Raw genomic sequence first — 10,000 nt, 5'->3', positions numbered from 1 at the left:
TGAAATCTCGGTCTCTGTGTTAGTTGTCTCTGGCCCTGTCACTTCCTGTTTTATTTTGATAGTCTTCTGTACTTTTGCTTCCTTTTCTCCTGCCCGTCTACACCTGTGTCACCCGTCTGTCCTCCGTCTCTCTAACTAGCCTTATGTGCACATGTAGCCTCACTGCTGCACGTGGCCGATGTCACGGCGTCTGTTGTCTTTCCACTGTGGTAGCTGCAGGACGTGACACCACACCCCCGCTGAAGGCCACAGCCAAAATCCATCAGTCCACCAATGAAGCTGTTGCACAAACGTTGGTGCAGTTTCTTAGTTTCCTGTTTTTCCTTCCTTTAAAAAGTATTTTATTACTCAAACGTTTGTGTAATCCCACGACACGTTCTAACATCTCTTTGTAGCTGCTCTGCAGTCGGGTGCATCAACATCAAATCATTGTAATGTGAGTGAATTTAGTGCATAAGTAACTTCAATCAGAGGTTCAGGCAGGTGATGAAATCAAGCTCCCAGCACAGCTGATTTCCTTTCACACATCCATCCTGCCCACAGCTGCTCCTCTTATCAGCGCACCGCCCTGAAACTGGACTCCACCCCAGCTCCTCCTCTCACGCCTGTGTGCTGCTGTGTAAATGCCTGCAGATGGACGTTGCTGGTATATGTGCTTCACAGTGAAATGTTTCTGGCACCTTGTTGGCCATCATGTAGAGCAGAGGACACGTCTCTGTGAAGTCATCGATGGTTTTCTTCAGATCTCTGAAGGCCTGCCACTCCTTCAGGGCCTTTGGGAGCTTCCTGATCCTGAAACAAAGACTTCAAAACTTCATCTCTGTGTGTGAACAACATATTTAACAATCAATGCCAATAAACAAGATTCATTTGTTTCCTAATCTCAGATTTTTTTCATCTATCCTGCTGCTTCTCAAACTGTGAGCCACTGAAGACACGAGCTGAACTGAAATGCTCACATATCCAGTTTGATGTGTTTCAGCTTTGGCATTAAGAACGTTAATGACAGATTTAACATCCAAACTGAAGCTGAGCGGCTGTGCTGTGAGGTCAGAGGTCAGGATGCTTTCATTGATCAGTAAAGTAACATGTGTCTGTTTGGGAACACGTGAGGTGGAGGCATGAACGTCCTGCTGAAGCCTTAATGAGCTGCACCTGTTCTGGAAGTCCTGCAGCTCCGCGCTGATCTTCTCGATGTTGAGGTCGGCCCACAGGATGTCGTAGTAGCCGGCGATGCTGTTGGTGACCGAGCTGTACAGACTGTAGAGTTTGGACAGCAGGGAGAGCTCCCTCCGGATCCTCTGCAGCTCCGGATACTCTGCGGGGAGGAGACGGCCGGTGAGGAAGGAGGCAGACAAACAGGAAGTGGGCGGGCGAGTCGCTCAGCCGTACCGTTCACAGGCAGCCCGAACAGCTCCTCTCCACCTGAGCAGGTGGTGTACTTCCTCCACAGCTGATCGAACTCGGCCTGAAAACTCTGCAGCCGCTCGCTGGCTTCAGCCGGGGCCACGCCCTCCACCCCCGGGCCCCTGCATTTATCATAATCAATGATATTATCAGTATGTCGCCCAGGTTCAGGGCGGGCTGATAGCATGGATATTTGGTTGGCCCCGCCCACCTGGAGCAGGTGCCTCTCTGAGGTGTACCTTTGGTTGTAGTCGGTGCAGAAGCTCTGAGCCTGGCTCTGGAGGCTCTGCACTGCAGACAGCAGGTCTGTCTTCATGCTGGGCTGAATCTGCACCAGAGTGTTCTGGGTCTGCACCACCTGAAGCCACAACACACACACATAACACACACCTGCATCCCTGCACCTGTCACATGACGCCCCTCCCTCTGACTCACCAGGTCAGTGAGGTTTTTCCAGGCGTACATCAGGCCGTCCATGCGCTCGCCGTTCCCGTCACCGTAGAGCAGCTCGTGTCTGTTGAGCAGGGCGAAGGATTCCTCCAGCGGCCCGATGGTGGCGTCGATGCGAAACTCCGCCTCCCGAACCTCCAACAGTGAGCAGGAGAGGAATGAGTGAGGGGAGGGGCTCATGAATGAATTCTACTCTGTGGGTCGTTACATGAAGGACTGAGAGAAAAAACAGCTGAAGAAAGAAAACATGACTGAATGTGAAGAAAGTACGGAGGCCTGAAAGTGCCAAAATTAAAGAAAGACTGAAATTTTAATTTTATGAAATAATTGATCCATAAAATAGATTTTATAGTATTTTGGTGCAATTAAAGAAAGAGATATTTATTCAATTGGCTAATTTCATTTTTATATATTTGTTTTGGCAGTGCCAGACATCAGCAGCTGTACGTTTATGAACAAATAAATTAATCAGAATCTAAAAGAAAAACTGGATCATTTTTTCGATTATTGGGCTGAAAGAAGAATTGAAAGAAAAAGAGGAGGTGCAGACGTAACACACAGCCAATCAGATGCTGGCTCACCTCTCTGAGTGCAGCCATGGCTGCTCTGACATCATCCAGGTCTGAGATTGGACGCTGCAGACGCTTCGTGAGCGCATCCACGAACGACAGGATGTCGTTCATGTCGGCGGACGCTCGGCGGTTCAGAGCGGCGCCGAAAGCTCGTTTCCAGGAGCGACACTCGTGAGTGAGCGAACGCTTCAGCTGGTCGGTGTCCAACAGGATCGAACCCGCTGTGTAAAACGCAGGGAGCTCCGAAATCTGCTCCTCCAGCCTCTGCAGGCACAGCAAGGCATCATGGGTAAATCCACTACAAGTATGGTCAAAATCAGCTGCTCTAAAGGACGTGAGGGTCATTTTCTTTCAGCTCTGACACATTAGCAATAGCGGTGGGTTTTGATAATCGATTTATCGATTAAAATCGATTCTGGCTTGGATAACGTGATTTCGATTCATTAAAATCCTGAATCGATTTTTTCATTTACATTTATTTTGCCTGAAACGCCAGAATCTCAGGTTAAACCTCACAAAATTTCAACAACCACCAAACAGCTAAAACAGTAAATGAGAGCAGGAACACGGATTCTGCACAGAGACGTAAACACAAAGCTCGACCCGCCGACGCATCAGAATCAGTGAGATGTGACTTTCTCACCGACGGCACGGACACGATCGGGGCTGAAAGCCGACAGCTCGCCGATTCTGATGTTTCGGTGGGTCGCGCTTTGTGTTTACGCCCTCAATACTGAACAAATTTAAACTGTTTAAAATGATGCACAATTGCAAAATGCTCAGCTGTGCCTGTAATCAGACCTCTGTAAACTTTGCTCTGCTTCACTTCAGCAGCATCAGGTAACGTTCACGTGTTGATTCATGGTTTCTTTCATTTTTGATCTACTGCAGAATATTTTTATAAAATCCCAGAACAGGAAAATGTCCTTCATGTTTTTCTAGGTTTTATCCTCAGTTGCTTTGACACAAAGGCCTCTGCTGTGATGCTCACACCTTTGATAAAGTCTCGCAAGTGTCAGGTTTCTTTTTATAGATATAAAAATATGGAAATGTACTGATGCATGATCTGAATTATAATATTTCTGACTGTCTGAGGCTAAATTTCCCCGATTAAAATCGAATTGAATCGAATTGATTCTAGAAATCAGTGACGATACCCAGCCCTAATTAGCAATGATTGCTCTGTGGAAACTAAGCTAACCAGCGCCCCCTGCTGCACAACCACTGAACTGCAACTGCAGGACTGTCCAATGTTTATTGAGAATGAATTACACGATAAATTACATTTTTCTTGGGAATAGAAACATTTGAAAAAGGGAAAACAATTTTATTTTGAACATTTATGACTTTAATTTCTGAATGTTTTTTCCTCCAGCTGCCCTTTAATGACCCCAGACTGCTGTACCAGTGATACATTTACATTTGTTATTATAAAAGTACTACTGCTGCACTGCAAACACTTTTCTTTTGTTTCCTTGTTTGATTTTGTGTGTTTACTAATAACTCAGGTAAAAACATAATAAGCTGGAAAAGCACGGCGATGTTCAGTGGTGTGTCTGTAACAGGAAGTAGACTCACAGAGTAGAAGCAGATCTGAGCGCTGAACTCCGTCAGGGAGGGGTCGGACTGCAGGAAAGCCTGCACCTGCTCCTCTGGGTCCTAAACACAGCCAGCTGTTAGTGCAGCTCAACAACACTAAGACCAACCTGAACACACACACACACACACACACACACACACACACACACACACACACACACACACACCTGGTTCCACAGGGTGGAGAAGTGGCCGAGGTCATTCAGGGTTTCAGCAGCCTGAGCTTTCAGGTGTGACACGATGGAGCTGAGCTGCATCACCAACCTGCTCCAAACATCATCATCATCAGAACATGCACTGATGGGCTGACTGTCATGTGATCACGTGATGAACATGTGAAACTGATCAGACAGCACTGAGGACACAGACACTCTAACACTGTCCAGGTTCAAGCCCAGGACCCTCCTGCAGTGGTGCAGCAGCACTAACCGCTGAGCCTCTGTGCACCATCTGAATTTATCGCAGGTCACTTTGAGAGCTTGTGCAGGGACTGCAGAACTTTCCTCCACAGGACCCACTCTGTGTGTTTCAGTCAAAGGACGTCAGCTGCAGGTGTGATTGTGCATCTCTGCGTGTCCACAGCGTCTCAGCCAGACAAACATCCTGTCGTGTCTCTGCTGTTTTACTGACCTGCTGATGTCTTTGTGTTCAGCCAGCTGTTTGTCCAGCGCTCGCAGCACCGCTGGCTTCACTGCCACGTCCTCTCCTCCGCTACGACCTGCCGCCTGCTCCGCCTGAGAAACAGAAAGAGGGGCGGGATGAAGCTGGAGTGCGATTGGCTGCCTGCTATCAGGTGATTTTAAAGCAGGATGAGTCAGATGAGCGTACCTGCTGCTGTTTGTACTGCAGGTGAGAGTAAGTCCACAGAGGGACGTCTTTGGTCACAGACAGCACGACGCCCACCAGCTTATTCACCACAGACTGAGACGTGAGAAGGACACACAGGCTGGGTAACTGACAGCAGTGACGGGCAGGTGCATGAACATGACATGAACTACAAGGCCAGTCCTGTGTGGCGTCCTGCTGTGAAACCAGACGGTGGACCTGCCGACACATGAGAACTTCCAAAATGTTACTGAGGGTCAAATCTGCTCTTCTGGACACAAATACCTGAATGTCATCCAGACTGGGTCTGAGGACCATGTTGGGGATTGCAAGCTGGATGGAGGTTGTGAGGAGAGGTGGAGGAGGAGCTGGCTGGGCACGGCTGGAGGAAGACACCAAGGAGGAGGAAAAGTGTGGCTGTTTTTTGGAGACATGAAGTCTCCTCCTCAGGGCCTCCAGGGAGGATCTGGTGGCTGAGAGGAAACAGTCCAAGCTCAGGCGGCTTGTAAGAGGATTTGTTGGTTGAAACAGAGCAAATGTGTTTCTCTGGAAGTTCAGACTGAACAGAAGGAGGACAGAAGAAGAAGAGTACGATGGCAGGAAGGAAGAAACAGGACACAAGGAGACGTGGTAGAAAGGGAGGCTGACCTTTGACCAGAGCTTCAGTGCTGCGGTAACAGAGCTGACCAATCAGGTTGTAGAAACGACAAGGGAGACATGACAGACAGCGAGTCTGATGTTTGGAGTCTGGATGGAGACACTTAAAAGACCCCTGAGGACGACGAGCAGAGATGAATGAGTGTGTGCGTGTGTGCGTGTGTGCGTGTGTGTGTGTGCGTGCGTGCGTGTGTGTGTGTGTGTGTGTGTGTGTGTGTGTGTGTGTGTGTGTGTGTGTGTGTGCGTGTGTGTGTGTGTGTGCGCGCGCGTGTGTGTGTGTGTGTGTGTGTGTGTGTGTGTGTGTGTGTGTGTGCGTGACCTCGAGGTTAACAGTCTCCACAGTCTTCATCTTCCTCTTCAGCTCCTCGATCAGTTCGTACACGTATCTCTCCACCTGCTGACTCTGCCTGCACACAGACACAGTGTGATGGACGCACACAGACACAGTGTGATGGACGCACACAGACACAGTGTGATGGACGCACACAGACCAGCAGGACCAAATCTGCAGTTCCTCTAACGTCCAGCAGAGGCAGCACTGACTCAGTCCCCATAGACTCCCATGTTAAACATGTTTACAGCCTGATACAAACTGTTTGGCGTCTAAAGATCATTAAGGTTTAAAGTTGACATCATAAGGGGCGTGGCCTCTTTGGAGTCCCTGAACTGGACCTCTGGACCACGTCTGTTATCTGACCAACGATACAACTGCTGTGAGGTTGCTGTGGCAACACACCGTCCATCAAGGCTGAGCTCCAGGATTGGCTACTGAGCAGTAATAGGCAGGTATCTGTGTGATGCACTAACCTCATGTCAGTAAAGAGAAACCATCACAAACATCACAGAAGTCACCGTTTTGTGTCTGAATATTGTCATATTCACTTTACTTGTGATCTCACATCTGCTGCTGAGCCTGATGATTAATATATGTAAATATGGGTTTTGCTACGGCTGAACTTCTGCTTGTTGCTTTCATTTGTTTGTGGGAGTCTTTCCTCTGACTTTATCGTCACCAAGTTCTTTATTTTTCTGTGTCACAGTTTAACAGCTGGATATTTACAGCAGTGGGTGAGCGGCTCGACACAGCTGCAGAACTGTGACTCATGTTATATAAATGCAGCCTTTCACGTGTCAGTGTTGCTGTCAGTGTTGCTGTCAGTGTTACTGTTACTGTCAGTGTTGCTGTCAGTGTTGCTGTCAGTGTTGCTGTTACTGTTAGTGTTACTGTCAGTGTTGCTGTCAGTGTTGCTGTCAGTGTTACTGTTACTGTTAGTGTTGCTGTCAGTGTTGCTGTCAGTGTTACTGTCAGTGTTGCTGTTACTGTTAGTGTTACTGTCAGTGTTACTGTTACTGTCAGTGTTGCTGTCAGTGTTACTGTTACTGTTAGTGTTACTGTCAGTGTTACTGTCAGTGTTACTGTTACTGTCAGTGTTACTGTCAGTGTTGCTGTCAGTGTTGCTGTCAGTGTTGCTGTCAGTGTTACTGTTACTGTTAGTGTTACTGTCAGTGTTACTGTTACTGTCAGTGTTGCTGTTAGTGTTACTGTTACAGTTAGTGTTACTGTCAGTGTTGCTGTCAGTTTTACTGTCAGTGTTGCTGTCAGTTTTGCTGTCAGTGTTACTGTTAGTGTTGCTGTCAGTGTTGCTGTCAGTGTTGCTGTCAGTGTTGCTGTCAGTGTTGCTGTCAGTGTTACTGTTACTGTTACTGTTAGTGTTACTGTCAGTGTTGCTGTCAGTTTTACTGTCAGTGTTACTGTCAGTGTTGCTGTCAGTGTTGCTGTCAGTTTTGCTGTCAGTTTTGCTGTCAGTGTTGCTGTCAGTTTTGCTGTCAGTGTTACTGTTACTGTTAGTGTTACTGTTAGTGTTACTGTCAGTGTTGCTGTCAGTGTTACTGTTACTGTTAGTGTTACTGTCAGTGTTACTGTCAGTGTTGCTGTCAGTGTTGCTGTCAGTGTTACTGTTACTGTTAGTGTTGCTGTCAGTGTTACTGTCAGTGTTACTGTTACTGTCAGTGTTGCTGTCAGTGTTGCTGTCAGTGTTACTGTTACTGTTAGTGTTACTGTCAGTGTTACTGTTACTGTCAGTGTTGCTGTCAGTGTTACTGTTACTGTTAGTGTTATTGTCAGTGTTGCTGTTAGTGTTACTGTCAGTGTTGCTGTCAGTGTTGCTGTCAGTGTTACTGTTAGTGTTACTGTCAGTGTTGCTGTCAGTGTTGCTGTCAGTGTTACTGTCAGTGTTGCTGTCAGTGTTACTGTCAGTGTTGCTGTTAGTGTTACTGTCAGTGTTGCTGTCAGTGTTGCTGTCAGTGTTACTGTCAGTGTTGCTGTCAGTGTTGCTGTCAGTGTTGCTGTCAGTGTTACTGTTACTGTTAGTGTTACTGTTAGTGTTACTGTCAGTGTTTCTGTCAGTGTTGCTGTCAGTGTTATTGTCAGTGTTACTGTTAGTGTTACTGTCAGTGTTGCTGTCAGTGTTACTGTTACTGTTAGTGTTACTGTCAGTGTTGCTGTCAGTGTTACTGTTACTGTTAGTGTTGCTGTCAGTGTTGCTGTTAGTGTTACTGTCAGTGTTGCTGTCAGTGTTACTGTTACTGTTAGTGTTACTGTCAGTGTTGCTGTCAGTTTTGCTGTCAGTGTTACTGTCAGTGTTACTGTTAGAGTTTGTATTGTTGATTGTCATTTATGCTTACAAATATTTAACCATGGATGCTTAGAGGTGTATAATTAATTGTGTAGTGATAAGTTGGGTGATCTTTAACAGGCTACAGAGGCTTGGTGTGTATTCCACACTAGAATGCACACCTACATCCTGGGAGCAAGGGAAAGTTCGTACCTTGTTTAATTGTTTTATGGTAGGATTAACGTAGTTACGTCTGTTCTAGTCTAAGTGCTTTTTGTGTATAAATGAACTGCTGGACTTCCTCACGGTGTTATCTAGGATGAGGGGGGGGTCTACCCTCTTCCTGACCAAGGATGTTTGCTTGTGTGCTTTTATGACCCTTTGATCAGCAGTACCCACACACACACACACACACACACACACACACACACACACACACACATCCACCACATACGCCAACACACACACAGGCAAGGTACTCTTTGTTTGTATGTAGACGTCATATGTTAATGAACCTATGCATATTCATGTAACCTCCATAAAAGGGCAGTGGTACGGGAGAACGGACGAGAGCAACTGGGGTCAGGCGAAGGAACGACGCCTGTCCGGTTCTCTCCCGTGCACGAGAAACATGAAGAACTTTGCCTACTTGTTTCTTGCTTTGCAGTGTAATTATATTGCCTTCAACGTTCCAGCGGATGGGTTCAAGCTACAAACCTATCAGTTACTGTTACTGTCAGTGTTGCTGTCAGTGTTGCTGTCAGTGTTATTGTCAGTGTTGCTGTTAGTGTTGCTGTCAGTGTTGCTGTCAGTGTTGCTGTCAGTGTTACCAGCTCACTGTTGCTGTCAGTGTTGCTGTCAGTGTTGCTGTCAGTGTTACTGTCAGTGTTGCTGTCAGTGTTGCTGTCAGTGTTGCTGTCAGTGTTACCAGCTCAGGGTGACAGCAGCAGCTTGGACCAAGCTTCCTGTCTGTAGCAGGAGGTCCTGCGCCGACACAGACGAGTCTTCAGGAAGGACCAGCAGACGGCAGGACGACATGGCCCCAAGCAGCCGGCCGATGCGACAGTCCAACAGGTCTGTCGCCATTTTGGCCACCAGGTCCAGGTCTTTGAGAGCCACATACACATTCTGCAGGACTGACACAGAGTGGAAGGGAATCATTATCGAATGCTTATAAATCTGATGTCCTTTCTTTGTATATTAGCACAACAACAATGAGACGGGAAGCTGTCCGTCCTTACACCGCTCAGTGTTGAGGGCAGTCCAGGACAGTGAGGTGAGTCCAGGGGAGAGAGCTTCCTCCACACGGCCAATGAAGGGCTGCATGAGGGGGAGGAGGAGAGGTGGGACCCTGCCCACCACAGAGCTGTAGTCCTGGAGCATCTCCAGCAGTCTGGACCAGAGTCAGCACCATCAAAGAAAACACAAGTTTACCAAAGTGAAGAAGAGATGAAGACAAGAGTCTGAGAAGAGTAACGTCGCAGAGAAAATAAATCATGATGTTGTTTAATCAAGAACAAGCGCCTTGTTTCTGTGAGCTTTTCTATCCAGCACAGAGTGACATAACAACAAACACTACAAACCAAAGAAAAGACATTCATGTGATGAATTTGAGTGAGAACATCCCAGAATGAGCTGCTGACGCGCCTACAGCTGGAGTGAACAGCTGCTCTCACCGGCTGTACAAATCTCTGAGCTCTGGTTCCCTGGAGGTCATCTTCTGGATGACCTTTGGCACGTTCACGCCCAGTTTGGTCATCCACCGAGCTTCCTGCAGCACCTCCAGCACCACAGGGTCCAGGTTCACCGAGACCTCCTGAAACAAAGAGGCTCTTTCAAATGTTCAATAAAATCTCAAATCTAACAGCAAATTTA

The 10,000-nt window shown here is 47.3% G+C and overlaps 1 protein-coding gene across 1 annotated transcript in view; it reads right to left on the bottom strand.

Moving 5' to 3' along the window:
- LOC120738308 (dynein heavy chain 5, axonemal-like) overlaps positions 1 to 10,000 on the bottom strand; it is a 59,286-nt gene that overhangs the window by 35,230 nt on the left and 14,056 nt on the right. The window contains exons 22-37 of the mRNA XM_040039496.1: positions 9,802 to 9,957; positions 9,367 to 9,518; positions 9,054 to 9,261; positions 5,830 to 5,917; positions 5,502 to 5,625; positions 5,139 to 5,326; positions 4,857 to 4,949; positions 4,659 to 4,762; positions 4,196 to 4,292; positions 4,008 to 4,088; positions 2,439 to 2,693; positions 1,843 to 1,992; positions 1,647 to 1,765; positions 1,393 to 1,529; positions 1,156 to 1,318; positions 681 to 792 (exon numbers count right to left, since the gene is read on the bottom strand). Coding sequence (XP_039895430.1) covers positions 681 to 792; positions 1,156 to 1,318; positions 1,393 to 1,529; positions 1,647 to 1,765; positions 1,843 to 1,992; positions 2,439 to 2,693; positions 4,008 to 4,088; positions 4,196 to 4,292; positions 4,659 to 4,762; positions 4,857 to 4,949; positions 5,139 to 5,326; positions 5,502 to 5,625; positions 5,830 to 5,917; positions 9,054 to 9,261; positions 9,367 to 9,518; positions 9,802 to 9,957 — 2,227 coding nt within the window. The remainder of the gene's footprint in view (positions 1 to 680; positions 793 to 1,155; positions 1,319 to 1,392; positions 1,530 to 1,646; positions 1,766 to 1,842; positions 1,993 to 2,438; positions 2,694 to 4,007; positions 4,089 to 4,195; positions 4,293 to 4,658; positions 4,763 to 4,856; positions 4,950 to 5,138; positions 5,327 to 5,501; positions 5,626 to 5,829; positions 5,918 to 9,053; positions 9,262 to 9,366; positions 9,519 to 9,801; positions 9,958 to 10,000) is intronic.

The sequence above is a fragment of the Simochromis diagramma genome, unplaced genomic scaffold (genome assembly GCF_900408965.1).
Source record: "Simochromis diagramma unplaced genomic scaffold, fSimDia1.1 OVJJ01000567.1, whole genome shotgun sequence".
NCBI classification, from domain to species: domain Eukaryota; kingdom Metazoa; phylum Chordata; class Actinopteri; order Cichliformes; family Cichlidae; genus Simochromis; species Simochromis diagramma.
Note: the sequence above shows the minus strand (reverse complement) of the source record. Positions and strands in the feature narration are given on the sequence as shown.